The 20,653-nt window shown below is 37.4% G+C and overlaps 1 protein-coding gene across 1 annotated transcript; it reads right to left on the reverse strand.

The window, feature by feature from the left end:
* Nucleotides 1–1,284: 1,284 nt before the first annotated feature.
* LOC139713293 (uncharacterized) lies at nucleotides 1,285–18,969 on the reverse strand. The gene is made up of 5 exons (XM_071625037.1): nucleotides 18,827–18,969; nucleotides 5,494–5,849; nucleotides 3,898–3,985; nucleotides 2,518–2,813; nucleotides 1,285–1,805 (listed from the first exon to the last, which is right to left on the reverse strand). Exons 2-5 carry the CDS (start codon nucleotides 5,837–5,839, stop codon nucleotides 1,285–1,287), a joined length of 1,251 nt encoding a protein of 416 aa, XP_071481138.1. The 5' UTR covers nucleotides 5,840–5,849; nucleotides 18,827–18,969.
* Between the last annotated feature and the right edge of the window lie 1,684 nt (nucleotides 18,970–20,653).

The raw sequence follows: 20,653 nt of genomic DNA on the forward strand, positions 1-20,653 counted from the left end.
CTGGGTCAACCAAGCCAATATTGAGTTTTACATATTTTCTAATAGAGCTAGTCTTCTTATACATTATACTAAAATTTGGGATCATAAAACGAACAGGAACTGTTTGTTTTTTTTTGGCAATTTTTATCGAACACTTTTTAAGGGAATGATGTGAGTAGGTGTTTCTTACAGAGTCCTCTTTTAAAGGTACTAGCCCACATTTGCAAACCCACGAAAATCAAAACTGCATAAAACAGGTCAAATATGACTTCAAGTACAAGTTATAACAGTAACATACCTCACCTGTTGCTCTTTGTCTATACCATTCGATAAAAGAGAGAAAATCATTGTTTTAAAATCAATTTTCAAACCGGGTCAACCCGACCCAAAATCGAATTACGAGCGCGGGCTAGCTACGTACATGTAACTTACACATGTATCGCATGCATGTAGTACGTACGTGGACCGGAGATAGCGAGCGTTATACGCATGCATACGGTGCATTTTCATTTATTCTTATGAAAGTAATGGACTAAGTGGAACGAAATTTGCACAGGTGTTACTGCAATCATACCCAAACTCCATGCTAACTATGAGACCGATTGCTGCAGGTTTACAAATGTGGGCTAATACCTTTAATTTCTTAAAAACCCTGTCCATAATTTTCACTTTTATCTCAAATAACTTTGGAAAGAAAGAGGCCGCTGCATTGAAAGTTGGCATTAATTATCTACAGAATGTGTTAATAAAGCATGCTTAATTTCCGCTTAATTTGATAATCCCTTCATTGTTGTTGCTCCGGGAGTTGACATCCTGATTTTTGTTCCATTCATCGCATAGCTAGCGCAGGTCAGTAAAGATTAAGCGTTTGAATAGACCCAGTACTTCAAAGCCTCTTTTCTCAGTTCACACTTTCCAGAGTGTGTGTTTTCTTTCCAATATCAGGACAGGTAAGGGGAGTCCATTTCAATTGAGTTATACATCATTTTAAAGCTTAAAGTCTGCACTTTCAGAGTCTGCCCTTAACTAAAAAGTCATGCCTGGCGACTTTTAGTTCGGTTTGTGATGCAGGGTCTCATATAAGCTTCTGTCCAAATTTTGTGATCCAAGATATAACGAAAGAAAACTGCTGGTTACGAGGACTTCGTTATAACGGGAGTCCTCTGTATCATGTGACCGTCTTGAAGGCTTTCACGTCAGAAAGCATTAAGCCCCAGTCTTAATGACACACACGCATGAAAAGCATTCAAAGGAAACATCGGATAAAAGCGCAGTTAGCTTTAGTAAACCTCATAGAATGTGAAACTATTCTGTAATGGATTGATAGAGAACGTTGTCGATCATCCCACTGTCCTCGCACGTCGAACAGACTCCCTCGTCCGACGGTCTTTCCAAGACATAGTACTTGGGCTCGCCGCCCATCGCGCTTTTGCTAGTTCCAGATCGACTTCTCGAGGTGTTCTCGTACACGACATCAACGTCCTGGTCGACACCGCTGCTATGGCTGGCCTCGGAGAGGGAGGGATGATCCCGACACATTCCCGTTGACGAAGACAGGCTACCGGTGTCGTGTCCGGAGTCCCGGTTGCTGAGCGACGTAGAATCCCCCTTGAGCGATGTCGATTCTGTCTGCTGATTGGTCAACTGATTCCTGAGGTCACAGGACGTAGCCAATGGCGTATCCTTGATCGAGTCGTAATTAGCATAAAGGCCGTGAAAGGGGGCGTTCTCATAGCTGTTAGCTACGGCGACTTTGAGGGCAGCAGACTTCTCTTCAAACAGAAGATTGTACTGATCTTCATCGCCAAAAACGTCATCTGATATACCTGTATGGAAGTTAAAGAAGATATGATCAAAGGTACTGTTTACCATTGGGAGCAGTTATTAAATAGAAATGTTTGAGTATACACACTTGATGATAATGTTTTGGCTAGTTGTATCACAGTGCATAATATCCCAAATAAAAAATTCGCAATAAAGCCTAAAATGTAAGGAGATATTACAATTAATTTTATTTCATTAAACCATAAGTGTAGACGGTATATTTAAGAAACAATTAAGATTTTTATTATAACCACTGTTTACATTTTGCACATTTAATAATACTTCACATTGATTATACTGATTAATATCTTTTCATTGGTTGTTTCTTTCCCTAACGCATTTTAGAATCATTTTGAAACACTAAAACTGTTTTTTTTTTTCATCTGCAAATGGTAAACAATACCTTTAATTTTTGAACCCCAAAATGTCATACACCTGCATTCTAAAACGTCGGTATAAAACTCACTCAATTAATGTTTTTTTTTCTCTTTGCCATCGTTGTCATGTGCATAATATGAACCATATCAATATTATTTTTGCATCATCATGTGTGTGTATGAGTGTATGTCCTTTATTTTGCGAGATGTTCATTCAGTGATTATTATTTGATTGTTTGTTTGTTTGTTTTGTCTACATTTTTTATTTATTAGCTTGTTTTCATAATGACACGTGAACTGCCGTGCCAATTTACACACGGGCTGAAATCGGCCTTACCCTGAATGTGAAAGGATTTTATTTTTCCATCGGGACTTCCCCTATCAACTGTCTTCTCTGTCAACGCGGAGGGCGTACATCCAGTCGACGGACCACCTGCAGATCCTGATGTGATTTTCGGCACGTAGGCGTACCCTCCGTCGCTGAATTTAGACTCGTTGTCCAGATGGTCAACATAGATATGATTGGACGAGCAGTCAATTGAATCAGAAGATCCAAAAGTGACGTTAGGAAACACCTGGGCGGAGGCTCGGCATGGGGAACCACAACCCTTCTCCAAATGTTTCACAGATCTCCTGACAATTAAAATGGTTGTGGTATAGTAAGAATGAAGACTCGATAGGTGACCGTCATGATAATATTTTTACTTGAAATAATCATTTCCAGGGCCTTTGTCAATCAATAGATCAATTAATGTTCATATTCAGCAGATTAAGGACCGATATGTTGCAGACCTTGAAGTGATGGTATTAACAAAACTGTTGCATCTGTTTCAAACATGTATTATTAAGGCAGACATCACAATCAAGAAGGCAAAATAACCTTTACACCTCAGGTGGCTGATCAACAATGTAGGTTATAGCTTGTACAGTGCGAGTGCGATCCATTCATTACCGGACATCTAGCTCTTACAAATTACCGATTAAAAGAAAAAAAACACAACACAACACACACACACACACACAAAATAAACTATCGATATACATTTCGCACATCCAATATAGTCATACTGGCATATACGTCGAATCCGATGGGACAGGATAAAATCCTCCGACTTACAAGAATTTGGACTTAATCAATGGAATTAACATGGGGGGGGGGGGGGGGTCTTCGACTCAGCCAATTTTTCGACTTGCGTGAGATTAGCTTAGCCGAGATTGACTGTACAGGCGTCTCCAATAGTAATATTCTCACACTGAATGTCTGTCTAGAATTCGATAGGTTTCTTGATTTTATATTCTTCTGTCTTATATGATGTACATTTGCTGCTTTTGTTTTGTCCCGAGTCTGATCAAACGTGCACCCAGTGATAGTTGTTTTCTAGGACAGGCTTTTAACAAAAATTCTGGTCACTAGGGGAATAAATTGATTCTCAAATCATACAAGACGTGCAGAACGCACGTAGAATCTAGATTACCATAGCAGAAGCATCAACATCAAACATGATCGAGGGGGGGGGGGGAGGTAGAGAATTTACAGAGATATGCAGACAAAACAGACAATCGTTTTTTATATTATATAGATATATGATGATGATGATGATGATCCACAGCATTTGTATGGCGCCATATATTTGTCACAGAAACATTCAAAGGCGCAGATATATATTCTTGCTTGAAAAGAAAGAGAAAAAGAATAACGGTTATGAAGATCACTCACTCTTTTTTCCGACAGACCAAAGCAACAACAACCAGCGCCAGAATAAGAAGTGACGACGAGAGTGCAATGGCCAAGGGCAGGACGTAGGCTGAATATGAGAAAACAAAATGTAAAACGAAAATAAGACACAGATTTGGGCTGTATATTAATAATCGTACTTTGCTTCGTTATTCTTTGGTGAAATGAGCTAGTAATTCCAGCTTCAACGTACCTAGGAAAACGGTAATATTGACTGTGCGAGCTAGAGGGAAAAGGTGACAAAATGTGAAGCATCTTTTGTTGTTGTTGTTGTTGTTGTTGTTTTTGGTAGTGGACTTGAATATACTTACTAATCGCGATTACCATATATATTGACTTAAGTTTATGTGAAATCGCACGTTACATCTAACACAGAGAAACATATCAAGCAAAACAACATGGACGTACAGTGAATATGTGCAATTAAAAAGAAGACATAATAATCGCGTAATTATGACAAGTTTAGGCCATGTCATGTTTCAAGTGTGAGTTCAGAGGTTTATATATTCACAAGTATATCTATCTATACCGTATCACGTAATGTTGCCTATATGAGAACTCGTGGTACGACAGGTACGAATGTCAGTGACTGTATAGGTATATTCGGTAGGACTTGTATACTTCTCTTTGAGATTTTAAGCAGAATGTACTATGATATTCTGAACTATCATCATACTTTATACAACTGTAAATCGAACTGTAATTCTTACGATTGTAGAATAGTTGAGTACAGACACACAGACATGCATACTGTGTACTGTTGGACTGTTTGTCTAACATTTTGAATAAACCTTAGATTTTCAGCTCTCCTGTTTAATCAAAACATAATGTCACGGTATGTTGACTCAAATTCTAAATGCTTAATGTCTTTTAAGTTTGTTCGCATCTGAACTTCAAAACTTTACTCGTATGGAAGCTTTTCTACCTTACTGAGAAAATTTTATTTGAGTGTATTTTTTAAGTAAAAGGAACAAAAATCACAATTATCACCAGACAATTACTGAGAGTCAGGTGAATGTGACAATTCCAAAATGTGAAAGTCTATCTTAAGAGATTTTATTCCTTGTGATGACAAATCTCAATCATTCATCTTAAGAACGAAGTTACTTATCTCTTTTAGTGATCTTTGTGTGTTTAATTTTTCTCATGCGGTCCAGACTTCACGTCGTGACATGGTAAGAACCACAGTGTCTGTCATGCTTATACTCGTTGGTACCCTGAATTATATTTTCATTGTTAGGACTTACAAAAACAAGGATGTCCCTACTCCAGACGCAAACAATGTATGATACCCATGAAGTTGCACATACTTCCAATTTCATCATGAACAGTCTATGTCACGGAAACACTTGCATCACACGGAAATCCTCAATTCTAACTCAATTCCGTAATTATACATGCATCTTAGCACACAGCAGTTTATACACCCACACACATCATCAGAAACGTACATGCCAAACTAACAATTCGAACGAATCCTATATGATAAGTCAACATTCTAAGTCAGGTTCAAACATTTATGATGATGTTCATTTCTCTCCTAGAAAAGAGGGGTCATTGTGTTCAATTCATGCTTACAAGAGTTTCTAACTATGTCATGCGAATTGTAGATTGACGTCACCGATGGTGACACGTGCAATGATGACGTGGTTGTGCTCGGTGCCGTGTGCAATGACGACGTGCTGATACCATGCCCGACGTGCAGTGGAGAGGTCGTGGCTTTCGTGCTCGACTTACTACCGAACGGATAGTTTGCGAAAGGGTGTGTTGAGGGCACCGTCGTCGAAATGGTTGTCGAAGGCTGAGTGGTGACGGTAGTCGTGAGGACCGGGGTCGTAGTGGCAGCAGTCGTGGTTTCTCGACGAGTCGTTATTGGTCTGACAGTTGTGGCTGCCTCGTCGCTTTTAGAGCCTCTCTGCCCCATGGTTATTTACCTGAATAAAAGGGTAAATTCATATTAACATCATATGGAGTCTGACTTTCATTTTGACCCCATGTGGGCAGGTTTTCTTTTGGCAATAAACAACTCTTATCTTTGGCGTCTTACCAATATTTTATTTTTCGGAAGTCTGCCAAAAAAGGCACGCTAAAAATGAAAGTTTAAAAATAGAATCCATAAGTAGACGGAGTAAGGTTCCTTATTTTTGCTTAATTCTGGGTATCATCATTTAAATGTTCAATATAAATGTAGTTATCATCATCATCATCATCACTACCATCATTATTATCAATATATAAAAACGAAATGTGTGCATACCGCAATACACGATCGGATTAAAAAAAAAGAATCTCCATTAGCCTACCTGTGAGGGAAGAAAAAACGAAGAATTAAATGTCAGTACTCGAAGACATAAGAATCTATTTGGAAAAGGAAATGTCTTGGACAGAATATTTTATGTAAAGCTTCAGCAAATCTGTTGTGTAAATGATACTTGAAGATTTTCGTGCACCAGAGGCATTACCGTTCTTTATGCATTCATCATCTACCATTGCATTTCCTTTTAGATCAGTTATAATGAAATGAATAGTTGTACAGACGACCTTACTATCTCAGTTCTGTCAACATTTTATCAGAAAATGATGTCACAGGGATATTGTCAAGATTTCCCTCCTAGACGAAGGGCTGGCCTTCGAAAATGTTGAACGAGCTAGTTTGGAACCTGACATCTATACAGTGTTGACGGAAATGTTCCAAGTATATATATGTCGTGTATGTATTGTCCATTTCCGGTTTATTGAGGAACTCTCGATATGAACAAAGTTTTCCTTCACTGATCTGACATCTGTCGGTACTAAGGTCAGGTGCTGAGCGTTGATCTTGCGTTACCATGGTTTCGACAAAGGACGTTGAATTGTTTGGCGCAGAGATTTCTTCCCGAACACATTGTCTTTAAATGTGCTTTAACTGCTTGTCAGGTGGGCATCGAGTGCTAGATAAACGTTGTTCTAAAAGTCTGGCGATCTCAATTGAACCCCCTCATAACAAACAGCACATTATAATTCATTACAAAAGTGTGGGTATGTCTTTCATTGACCTGTGGGTAAATCTTCACATAATCCTGTTGTTTGGACATGACGTCACCATAAAGTTACAAAGGAAAATCTTGTTTGAAAGTTTGGGTTGTTCTGATGGCTCTGAGGAGGAAAGGATTGTACAGCTCCTATAAAAAACTAATTAAGAATAAGATTTTTTTCTGACCTATGCCTGTCTGAGCCGATACTAATTGTGCACATGTGAGTTTATGCATGGCTCGACACTAACTTTTTTGTTTGGTGGCCCATCCTAAATTTCAAATTTTTGGTGGCCCGAGAGAAAAATTTGGTGTCCCGAAAAAAAACAATAATAAAAAACATTAAAAGTCCTTTTTTTTTAATGAGTCAAATATTTAAGACTTATGATAGTAAGAATTAGAAGTTGGACATATCTACTTAAAACTTCAACAAACTTGCAACACTCACTCTCAGGCATTCATTCAGTCCTTTTCATCCATCCTTTGAACAAATTTAACTGCTAATTTCCGGCGCAAAAAGTTACGAATTTATTGACATGCTTTTCAAAAGATTTTGGTGGCCCGAGGCGGGCCACCAAATTTGCCCTTTTTTAAGATTTGGTGGCCCGACTTTCATTTTTGGTGGCCCCGGGCCACCGGGCCACCGTTAGTGTCGAGCCCTGGTTTATGACGTCGCTTCCTTTTCCTACAATGGTCCTTTTTAATCAATAGTCTCGTCAAATCATTTCAAACGTTAATGTTCCATAACTTTCCTATGTTTTAATCAAATGCATTCAGTTGTGCAATGTACTTCTCGATTCTTCTGTCAAAAACAAACCCAGCTCACGTGACCCATGTTGTACGTTCAATTTTCAACGAGAAGGAAGAGCTAATGATCGGGGGAAAAAACAGCAAGAACAGTTGATGCTAATACGGAGTGACCCAGGGTATATATTTCAAGAATCGCGGAGGGCGTCCGGAAAGTTTGATTAGTCTTGCTTCCTGACACAAACGCGTCTCCATCTGAGATTAAAGAAAGGAAAAAAAAATCCTGGCAAGAAAGTACACTTAGTTTAAACAACTTGTTCCATGTCTCAAACTTTAACTTTTTATCAGATTATTACAGCATTAGCATCAGGAGATATCTTAAAATCGTCTAGAGGTGTCTGGAAGTGGACTTGGTGCCTTTAAACTATCAGACTAAAACTATATACAATGCAAAAAATAAAAACAAAAATAATCTTATTGAACTAAGTGTGCAAGGATTACCAAGGAGTTCCCGCGGCTAAAAGTGTCTTTACGCGATTCCTATTAAGGGGGTTAAGGGGAAACAAAAAGATAATTATTGTGTCCTTTCAAGACGACGCCTGCTGTTCACTTAATATTTTTTGATGAACGACTATAAATCCTCTATGCAATATAACTAGTGAGACAATTCATTGTTACATATTGTGAGGGAACAAGTCCCCCCCCCCCCTTGCAGGAAAACTTTCTGTTGACAAAATCTGATGGCCAGAAATATCTTGTTCCCTATCCTTGATTCAGAAAATAGCTAGGAGCCTATACATGCACATCAGTTATAATCCGTTTGCTAATTCATGCATTTGTTTATTTACCTGCTTGTTGATGGATTGTTTGTTACTTCATGTTAATTGTGTAAGCAAAAGATAAGTTAAATTGTGTCACTTACTGAATGTTATGTTATGCTATGTTATGTTATGAGTGTACGGCATCAAACTATTTGCATTACCATCAATTGACTTGCATATTCAAATGCTCATACATCTGTCTGCTTTTAGATCTATTTATGATCTATTCAAGATTTATTTAAGGGGATCGTATTGTTTTGGATGGGACCTAATTTCAGGTTTCTAGTAGTTTTTGGTGAGATAATGAGAAACCTCTTATGAAATATGAATTAGCATGTAATTCCATGAGGAATTCAACGTTTATTTGATGAAAATTGGTTTTGAAATGGCTGAGATATCCAAAACAGAGCGATTCTAATAAAGTGTGGGACCCATCTTTTATTACGATCGCTTTGTTTTACTTAGTTTTTGGATGTTTCAGTCATTCCAAACCCGATTTTCATCAAATAAACTTTGAATTCCTCTTTAAATATTATTCTCTGTACTATTTCATAAGTGTTTTCTTGGTATCTCGCAAAAGTTAAAAGCCCAATTCTCATCTCCACCAATGCTGTACTATCCCTTTAAGATCTATTTAAGATGTTTATATGTATCATTATTATTCCTTTCATTCTCGAGGAACCGCCTTCGTCAAAATAAGTTATACTGACTCCCTGGTTATTACTTCAGATTATTCCATAGATTAATTTTGTTTTCTACATTATACCGTGGGACTTTTTTTAACATATGCATATTCTATGTTCCCATTATATAATCACTACATGAGTATATATTTACATTTTGAACTCGTTATGAACTTATGTGCTCGTATACTTGTGTATCTATATGCTATTTTTTCACTCAGTTCTTATTCCTTGGGTTCTTGTTTTGTTTTTCCTTTTTCTTTTTCTTCTCTTTTATCTCTTCTTCCCTTTGTACCCTGATATTTTAGCTTTCATATAGTTTCGTCATTATTACTTTGTGTCCTATCTCCACTGATTGTATAGTAAATTTACATTGATATTTTTTTTCCTGGAACCTGCGTTTACAAGCTTTGCTTTTGCGGTTCCATCATATTTCACACGTTATAGAGAATTGTCTTATGTACATAGTGTATGCTGACACACTTTCTATTCATGACCCGATTGATATCATATTTTGTATCTTGCTTGTTTGCATTCTTTTTGTGATGTATCTTGATGTCAAATGAAATATGAAAATAAACGTGCTGGAACTGTTCACTGTGTCTCGAGTCTAAGACCAGTGCAGTTTCAGTTTTTCAATTCATATCTTTTTAACATTATACGTGCATGTTTAAGGATGGGATCACATTCAATTAAGCGATAAGCATGTTGTGGAACATTTTTCCAAGGATAGATTCAACATAATGTTCTTCTGAGGAAATTGTAGGAGATTTAGGGCAAGATAGAGAAATTGATTTTAAAAAGAAAATATAAAAGTTAGCGTCAGCGCTAACTCCCATACCACTGATGACTATCTTGTGTGACTCACGGTTTGATTTTCATCAATTTCACTTCTATCTTAACTGTATATCGTACTTGTATAAAAATGAATTTGTTTGTTATATTTTAAAGGTATATAATATTTGCTATGAGAGAAGGGGGTGGAGGGAAAAAACCTCATGGACAATCTCATTTTTCAATCGCTGTCAATAGAATGAACTACGCTTTTTGTTCTTTCATAAAATAATTATATTCTTTTTGCATGATTCCCGGTTTTCTACAGACGCTCCACAATCGTCACAAACTAACGCTATAGAATTATCATCTAAAATTGGTATTAAACTGTTGATCATTAATACAAATATTTACTTCCTCAATTTTCAGCTGTCAACGCTACAACCTTCATCAGCGGAATGACTTGCCTTTTTCTTTATCACGTGACATTCGAGAAGCTGGTCATAGACTTTCGGAAGTATGTAGCGCCCTGTAGGTTGGTAGGCCCTGATGTAGATTGTCAAAGTGTCGATGATTTGTATCGAGATCAGAAGTTTAACACGAATTTCAAATGAATTTCCAGTACAGATAACACTATTATCTGTGATTAAGTAAAACAGTTGTTTTTTTTATCGAAATTGCACAATGTGATAGGTTGATACCGTTTGCTGACTATTGCTATACACTTAGTGACATAGGAGTAGACATGAAAGACACTGTGTACTTGGAATTCAAGAAGGAGTTGGTAGTAATTGTATATTTTACATTAATTTCGTTTAAAAAGAAATATGGCATTTCTTATCTCTCAACGAAATCACCTTATTATGCGAGTCACTCCTCTTTATCAGTTGCTTTTTCTATTTGATTTGATTTCACCCGATAAGCCAATAATTTTTTATCAAGATGGTAGCCAAATAAATGCGATATAAGGCAGATTAAACGGACTGTACAGTACTGGTTGAGGTAGGGATTCAGGTTTTGAACATTCCTTAGTGAGATAATGAGAAACCTCTTATGAAATATGAAAGAGGATGTGCATGTAATTTGAAGAAGGATTCAACGTTTGTTTGATAAAAATTGGTTTTCAAATGGCTGAGATATCCCAAAAAGTGATGATAATAAAAGGCGACAGGCAAAGCCTTTTATTAGGATCTCTTTGGTTCACCATGATTTTTGAGCTCTCAGCCATTTCAAAACCGATTTTCATCAAAAACTTTTGATACCACTTAGAATTGCATGCTCTTTGATATCTCATAGAGTGGTTTCTGAATATCTCGCTAAACGTTAAATGCTAAATCCTCACCTCGACCAGAACTGTACACACCCTTTAATATACATATTTTGACGATAACAAGATTCTACTCTTTATTGCTTCCTCTTTACGCCATTTTGATTGTGTTCGGTGTAGAAGTAGAAACAAATTATTTTCAAGAGGTGATTGAAATATCAATTTATTTGTTATGACAACATTCAAGTCCAGTTACCTAGTCCTGGTTTTGTTTTGTTTCGTTTTGTTTTTATTTCTGCTCATTCAGTCCAGACTTTGGAGGCATGGCAATGTTCGTTTACAGGTGTGACTGCCATATTTAGGGAAGGTTTGCCTCATAAATGCCAAGTGGCTTCCACATCGCTTCCTCCCAGTGGGTCGGTCGAGGCCTCCAGTGGCTTGTCCGACACTTCCTTACAAGGTTGCTGAGTAGCCTTCTCCGTCTTCACTTCTAGGGGAAATGTTTTGAGAAGGTCGGCTAAACACGGATGAATATATTATTGTAGAAAAAAAAATGTTTTAACAACAAAGAAACAAACGTTAAAATAAACTCACGCCTTCCTCACAGCGGTATCTATGTATCAAAACAATGAGTACATTATGAAGTATCGAAACAATGAGTACATTATAGTAATGTGCTTATCAATGTTCTATTTTTAAAAACACTCGGAATAGGAAGAAACGATATAAATCTATAATGTCGTGTTTAAATATGTATCTTTTACATGAAATGACGTAAATGATAATGATAATGAAACTCGTGGTGTATTGTCTTAATGATGAGAGCAAGGTGTACCTACATAGGGTAAACTGATTGTTTTCCTGCAATCTTGCCTTCAGCCCCACCTGCTCATGTGAATCTTCGACAGTATATACATACATAGACATACATACATACATGTATACATACATACATACATACATACATACATACATCATAGATGTATTCTTCCACTGCCAACAAAGAATTCATATCTTTACGCTCCGATTATTTGGGGCAATTATGGGTCTCCTTGACAAGGATGAAAAATCATTGGGTCCTATAACAGCGCTTTCTCTCTATCTCGCTTATTTTCTGTACGGAAATCACGGGTCACATCGCATTGCTGTTATAATTCCGGGGAACTCCCTGTTACGGCTTTTATCACACAAATAGATTCTCGAGACGTCACATGTGCTCCTCCAATAATAGTCTGATGTTACGAAACCACATAATGATACATGAAGCTGATTGATTAACACCATCATGACCATGATGTAGGTGGAGGAGGAGGAGAAGATAACAGCAAGCAATAACACGAAGCAAAGAATACTTTGTAATTACTGGGGTACCCACATTCTACGAGCTTTGCTTTTCAGTGGGTCCCCGCCATCTCCATCCTATGATTAATCTATCACTGTAATACTTACTTGTATGATCCCCGTCTTTGAAGTTTGGTGTATACCCCCTTTTCTATATACTTTTTTGATATGTTGAAATTTCTTTACTTGTATGTACATTTTGCACAATGTTATTGTGTTGAGATGGAGATCATTTAAAAAAAATGTACTTAAAAAGGAATAAAGATGTGATGTTATCAATTATCACCAGTTTCATCACAAGTCATTTACCACTACCTCTCCAATTTCTTGTCCATCACTTACACCAATTACACTTCCTGTCCACATATTTGCTGAAGAGGCTTACGCAAAATGCGTATTAACCGTGCTATAAGTATACTGATTGCTCGACTATTCCCTCCCATCTTATTAGAACTCATTGGTAACCCTATATCCAAGCCTATTGCCGAGCCGAGATCTGAAGACGCAAAGCTAAGCTATTTTCAATCATCTAAACACCTCTGACGCGTTTTGAAAGGAAGAACAATTCAGAAAAAGAAAAGAAAAACGAAAAGAAAGCAGGTGAGCCGTTCCTTGTACGAATTTCCTCTTTGTGCGGCAGATATATCTATAATATATTTTTTTTTTTCGTGTAGCGCGCCAACAATAACAATTGCTAAGAGTAGTTTATTCGTCATGCTTCCTCATAATTCCTGTTTTGTCCCTGTCCCTGGTCAGGTTGCTGGTATAGAGTCACAGAACTCAGATTAATGTATGAGGAGAAATTATTATGTTCCATTTTTCAAGAGCGATAACATTACCACAATTTTGTTTCTATTTTTCTTCAACGTTCATTCAATAGGGAACTTTTATGATGTTCCTTCGGTTTCGTCTCGTTTTTGTTTTGTTTTGTTTTTCTTTCAACTGCTGCCACTGCCAGCACTGTTTTCTTTAAGGAACGTTAACCTTCCAATGGTAAAGGCGCTCCTCTTAATACAGATATAGAGATTGCCAGGACCAGTAACTGTTTTAAAATGCTACGCATTATATTTAGGCCTACATGAATCTGAATCCTTTGTCTTTAATGTTCTAAGCTAATGACCACAATTTGTCATCTGTTCTTCAAGCCAGTCATATCAGTGAAGAGATGGAATTACTTAATATCTCTTCATCTTTCTCACTGTTAAATCTGTCTATCTGTCAATCTAACATGACACGTATCTATCTCCCGTGTAGGACCTATATCAATCGCATCGATGCTCAATATCGTTTGCAACGAAATTGTTGAGTCAACGGTGCTGTTAATCACGGTACCAATCAACGACAATGGAGCAACGATCACATCCTGGTCACACGTTTCACGGAAGTTCTAAATCAATCTACGACATACTATGTAGAAGTGCATACAGACTAAGAAAATGAAAAGAAAATGAAATAAAAAAGTTGGCATTTCGTGTCGTAAATTAAGGTTTAGATAAAACCTCAATCAAGGGTCAAAGATTACAGAGACGTTTGGCCAGGACAGGAAAATACAATGTGATGTCCCTACATAAGTATGACAGTGAATCGACAACTGCCGATAACGGAAAAAATGATAATCCAATCCTTAAAGCACGATGTGTTACTATGTAAGCGGTAAATTGTATGGCTGCTGTGATCTGGGCCCCATTAAAAAAAAAATCACACGATAACAATTCTTGCTGGAGTGACAATTGTTGTATGGTAACGACAAAAATCCAGCTTCCTGATTGGCTGTTGCTATTGGAATATAAATGTATTATATAGAATGAACTTGGCTGAATTCTGAAACACAATGAACTCTTGTTAGAGGACGCTTAAAGGGGATGGTTAGTATAACTGAAAAGTGGGAATCAGTGGGATTATCAATTTCGTTAACGGGCCGTTAACGATCGCCCTGACACTGTACAGGCATGCTAACCTGGAAACATTAAACTGCACATTACTTGAATATGAGACCATTCTGAAGCAAATAATTTTCACACAACAATAGATATATTATGTACTCTTAAATGAATCCCACAAGGATCCGAACAATAATTCCCAAGCATACCCACTGATTCCCAATGATCAGTTACTAGCCATCCCCTTTAATTCTGAGAGAAATGTTTGTCATAAAGGGTCGAAGTGAGACAGATCCACGAAAGTTAGATCTGGAATAAAATCGGTCACATGAGAAGAACGCGCGTTAGTAGGGCTCGAACGTCGGTAAATCAGAAACCTAATTAATTCTACAGGAACAGCAAATTAACTACATATCTCACGTGACCATAGCGTTCTACACCCAATGTGCTCTTTACGAAATTAGACCTAACGAAGACTTGAATGAACAGCTTACTTTTTTATTTTTATTCATTTGTTTCATTTCTTGTTATTATTTATTTATTTATTTATTTATTTAATTCATTTGTTTATTTATATATTCATCTATTCATTAATTAATTTATTTATTTATTTATTCATTTATTCATTCATTCATTCTTTTACTCCGTTTTAATCCAGCGATACCCAGGATTATACTATTATTTGTGTTGAATGTGTTGATAATGTCTCCCTCGACTACATGGGAAGTAAGTGAATTTTGATTTATCAAAGAATCATACAAGAGAAATTGTACGCACTTGACTGCAGAGTCACGCAACCAGTACAGTTTGATAGCTCTTCCGACTTAAAGACATGTTGAATGACTTCCTATCTAAAATATTTATGGCTTATTCAATACCAAGAGAGAAAGATAAAGAAAGAGACAGAATTGGAGAAATAGAACTTTAGAAAGAGCGAGAGACAGACGGACAGACACCGAGAATTCTTGCCATGAAAGATACAATCAATTTAACGAATAGTGCTAGGAAACAGAAAGCTACGGATAGCTGTAGGTATGCACGTTGTCTGTAGAGTTATGTTTTATCTGTGTCACAAAGGAATTGTCGTTGAGTACTGCAGGTGTAACTCTTTCGTATACAGCATTGCGCATCGGGTTTTCTTCTTCTCATTCTTCTTCTTCTTTTTCTTTTCTTTCTTTTTTCTTCTTTTTCCTCATCCCTCCTCCTCTTCATCTCCTTCCTTAGCCTTTGCTTAATGAATCAATCAAATTGAATAAAGTCAAATTAAATCTATATTTTCCTCATAGGAAGCATCATTATGAAGTCACTGGTTGTATAGGCTTTTATCTATTCTATAGCCACATTGATAGCTGCGTTTGTTCCAAATAATGCCGATCCTTACTCAAATTACATCTCATCAGTACTTTTATTTTATTATTGTTTGCCATTGCATTTTAGCAATAACTTCGGTAATGGACGCAAAGTCCCAACTTTTGTAAAATGTGTTTCGTGTCTCCATGATCCAAGATCTTTTATCGTCACTCTTAAAGTGCAGTGACGCGAAAGTCTGCCCATCTTTTTCTGTTTTCGACATCAATGAATGGCATAATACGTACATTCGTAGCCATATAAGTATTTGCGCAGCCGAGATTATGAGGGAAACACGACTCTTTATTTCAATTCTTTCCTTGTATATTATTCACTTCATTCATTCATGTTTTTGTTATGATTCAATTTTTTATCATAAGGGTGATTTTATACGATTGATCAAAAATCGTATAAACAACAGACAACGACAGACAGTGTTAAACGTCGACAATGGAAAGGAGAAAATGCTATCAATGATGCCAAATAAAAACAGCAGAAAAGACTTGGTCAATCTATTGTAGATTTATTGCCATCACAAACAGGCTCTAATGCTCCTGACACCATAGAAAGGTGGGGGTCTCTTCCGTTATGGCACTCATGCAGACCGCTAATAGTGAGCCAAATATGAAAGTACATCGGTTTATATGTACCTCGGTAGATATGACGCAAAAGTGAAACACTAGATAATGACTTTCTAACAGACACGTATCGTGCTTACAGAGTTTTTCTATTCCCTTCTTTTTTTTTCAGGTTATTCTTAAATGAATGGTATCGTATCGAACATCGTATGCTCTGATCCCTCAGATTTCCAGGCTAATTCTTTCGTTTTCACTTGGTGCTTAAAACAATACAGATCCATCATAAGATCATATTCACATATAGAGTAACCGTAAAAAAACCCCACACAAAACAAAGCAAATAAACAAACATAATAACCAAACACAACAAAACAAAGCAATAATCTTTGCAACTACATACCGCTCTCTCAGCAAAACAAAGTTCATTGCGCAGGACCTGGTCCATAAACGAAATGTATGTTTGATGCTATTCCAAAAGAAAAGAAAGAAAGAAAATGTTCAATAGATTGACAGTAGGCACCCTGCTTATCAAAGTTTGGCAGAATCTAACAAGAAGAAAAAAAAAAGGTTTTTGGCAGAATCTGATGACCTGAAAATGTAGCATAAAATTGATGTAAGCGCGCGACAATTCAATTCATCTCAGCGATCCTTCAAACAAGCACAAAGTGAAACATGTATAAAGATTGGTAGATATAACATTATGTTGACAAATAACTACAAAGAGTGTGAAAGATTTTTTTTAATTTTTTTCTTGACAGTGTAAAATTAGTTTCCTGCCACTGCTGGCAAAACAAATGTCACGAATGTTGAGTATATGAATAGCCTTGATTGCAGTAATCAAAGGCCCTATGGAGATAGAGGCAAAATTTGATTGCCAAAAACACCCCCAAAAAACACAAAAAACAAACAAAAAACTAATTACAGCTTTGAATCACATATTTGTATTCCTCACGTCAATTTCATCTGTTTCTACTTTTCTTCTTAAACTGTTATCATCTTCTTCACACTCTTCACACTTAGTTTGGAGTGTATTGGTTTTGTTTTTATCTTATGACATGTGAATGGTTTTGATTTGCTTTCTTCCATGCAGATACAGTCAAGTAGCAGATAGATACGAAATATCCAATCACACTATAAGAAGTAACAGATCAGTGCAGTGCTAGTAAATCGCAGAGCAGCGAAATTACATAATATATAATCATATGTTACAGGTCTGGAGAGATAGCAATGCCGAATGACACTAACACGCAATATATGCAGAACTAGACTTGGATGGCGACCGAAACAGACATACAATCATGGCAATGGTATATTGCCAACAGTCCCATCCCGAACACACATTCTATCAAAAGGAAAAGGCGAGTGATTATGTGAAAGTGAATTTCCTGTTATACATTGTGTACAGGTAAGCGTTGTGGAGTGGGACTTAATAGACGGAATCTGTGTGTGTGTCATTAAATTTATGTGAGAATTACTAGTACGTGGGTGCATGTGCGCGTGTTTATCTGTTAGGTAAACGTTTGCACCTTTTTGATTGAGAAAATGTTAATAGTTACCGATCCAAAATTTGGATAATTCTGCCTTGCATTCTTCTTTTATGTCAGACGGAAAAAAAAGAAAAGAAAAAGAAAAGTGAAGCGTATAATGATTATGACCAGTAGGAAATATATCAAACCATCTACATGTGAAGAGTTTGTTTGCAAAAACCTATAAGTCCATATTTGCCAAATGGAGATATTTGCGATTAAAGGTCAAGAAAAATAAAGAGAATAATAAGAAATTTTTTGCTTCTTTTGGCCATAACTTCAAAAATATACCTTTATATGTAGTGACCAATATATCATTTAAAAGGTATTAATCTGTACTTTATGACAGAGATCGTACTTCAAAATCTTCAAAAATGGACTTATCGGTTTTTGCAAACAAACCCTTCATGTATAGGTGACCCTTCATCACAGACCACAAAAAAAAAAAGGTCGCCATACAGGGATTTCTAGTTAAGAGCAGATCCTGGAAGAGCAGACCTTAATCTTTAAAATGATGTACAACTCAATTCAAATAGACTCTCTTAACCTATCCTAATTTATTGGAAAGAAAGCAAATACCCTGGAAAAGTGTGAAGTGAAAAAAGAGCCTCTGACATGTCTGAAGTACAGGGTCTATTCAAGCGCTTAAAATCTTTACTAAGCCGAGCTAGATGTGGGATGAATGGGATAAAACAGAATTGAAACCACCGGAGCAACAACGATTAAGGGAGTAAATTAAGCTGAAATTGAACATTTCTTATTAACTCATTCTGACCAAGATTAATGCTAGATTTCAAAGCAGTAGCAAAATATGAAAACTCAAAATTTGCTAGGTTAACCAATTTCACCTATTTTCAGTGCTCACACAAAATCAGTGCTTTTTGTTGGTCTTATGATGCACGGTCGCGTTGTAGAGAGTTACATAAAGAAACTTACCTTTCGGTTGTGGTGAACTCGAACAAGATCATCAACCACCAAGAGAATCTGTTGCATCGATATTGTAACGACCACTCGACTATATACAATCTCCGAAGTATATCACAGTTTATCTCGGACAAGCTACAGTTATGTGGTCCTTTCTGCGAATGTTTCCCGGATAACATGCAGCGCTCGCATGGATCTGCCCATGGCGGGGGGAAGTGCCTTCGACGACTTGTCGAGCTCATGCACCCGCAAGAGCGGAGGCGGGGAAGTAATAGAGCAAGTTTTCACACCAAAGGAGGTGCGAGAGGGAGGGATAGTGAGGAGGAGATGGAGGGAGGAAGGGGTGAGGGGGTGAGTGAGAAAATAAGGAGAGAAAGGGAATGGTTGAAGTATTTGGAGGGATATCGAAAGGTGGGAGGGGGTGCGGTATGCATACTGACCGGGTTCAGAGGAAGAGGAAGAGGAAACGGAAGCGGAACTAGAGGGAGGACGAAGGAGAGAGAGAAGAACCCTGCAAAACCAAACCAGGAAGTGAATTCATTTCAAGAGTAGTATGTCCATATTGAACGGGTGTCACGGGGATGAATATTAGGTAATTTGCAGGTTAATCGTACAACTAATGGCGCGAAAAGCATAATGGCACGATATCGGTGAAAGGTCATATCGAAGCAACACATCATGAAGAAGCTAAAAAAAAGACCAAAAGAAATGACTATATTTCAAGGAATCCTCAAAATATAACTGTAACATGTTTAATGAGTCTGGTGTGCCCAAGGAGATAATAATTATGTTGTGCCTCCTTTGTGTGCCTTTGGATTTATGCTTATGTGCGTGTGTATGTGTGTATGTGCTTGTGTGTGTGTTTATGTATGAGTATGTGTGTGATGCTTATGCGTCTATGATCACGATGTGATATGATAGTAGGGTCCGCGGAAAGGAGGGGGAGAAGGGTGTGGGACTCTTCTTTCGACTCTTTAAAGGAAACAAAAAATATGGCAAAAGAAAATACTACCATCAATACCAATCCAATGACTTTCGAAGGCTCGTCACAGAGATTGTTCAGCTGTCCTCTGCCCATGCCGGATAAGTGTGTATTTTTGTAGGTATTCATGTTTTATGTCCCTCTCATATTGACTATACAATGATACACATAACATGATATTGTGTATGTTTGTTTGTGTATATGAGAGTTCGTGTGTGTGTGTGTGTGTGTGTGTGTGTGTGTACGTGTATGTGTGCATGCTTCACGTGCAGACTGGTTTGTGAGTAGGCGTTACGTCTCTCCTCGTCATAACATAGATTGCTTGCAGTCAGGTGACAGGCGTCCTTGCCTACGTCACACACGACTGGCGCAGGCGTAAATTGATTAAGTTTAATTACATTAAAGCCCATATTCGGTTCAACACGTTTAACGTACTAAGTACTCAATAGGCCGTATGCTCAATGGGTGAGATAGTCCTTCTCCCTCCAGACACTGGAAGATTTTTAAAAAAATATTTTCAGTGTGGTTCGCGTGAAATACCTCTTTATGCTCAGAGTCAAATCAAACCAGCCAAATAGTAGAGATTTCTCCCGAGTCTGACATAAACACAGGCCAAAGCGTATAGCTTTTTACCTTCGACGTACTCGAATAATAAAACGATAACAAAACTAGAGAGGGGCCGTCAAAGGCGGCAGACCCACGCCTAAGTACAAAGTCGGGGTAAACATAATGTGCATTCGGTCATCTACCAGAATTCGGCCACTTAATTGCCAGTGTGCTTTATCACCAGCCAGTGAGTTCTACCAAAGATCGTACACTGAAGTGTACGATCTTTGGTTCTACAGTCACATCACACG

The sequence above is a fragment of the Diadema antillarum genome, unplaced genomic scaffold (assembly GCF_040938485.1).
Source record: "Diadema antillarum isolate AM-2024a unplaced genomic scaffold, OU_Dant_1.0 seq00001942_RagTag, whole genome shotgun sequence".
Lineage (NCBI taxonomy): Eukaryota > Metazoa > Echinodermata > Echinoidea > Diadematoida > Diadematidae > Diadema > Diadema antillarum.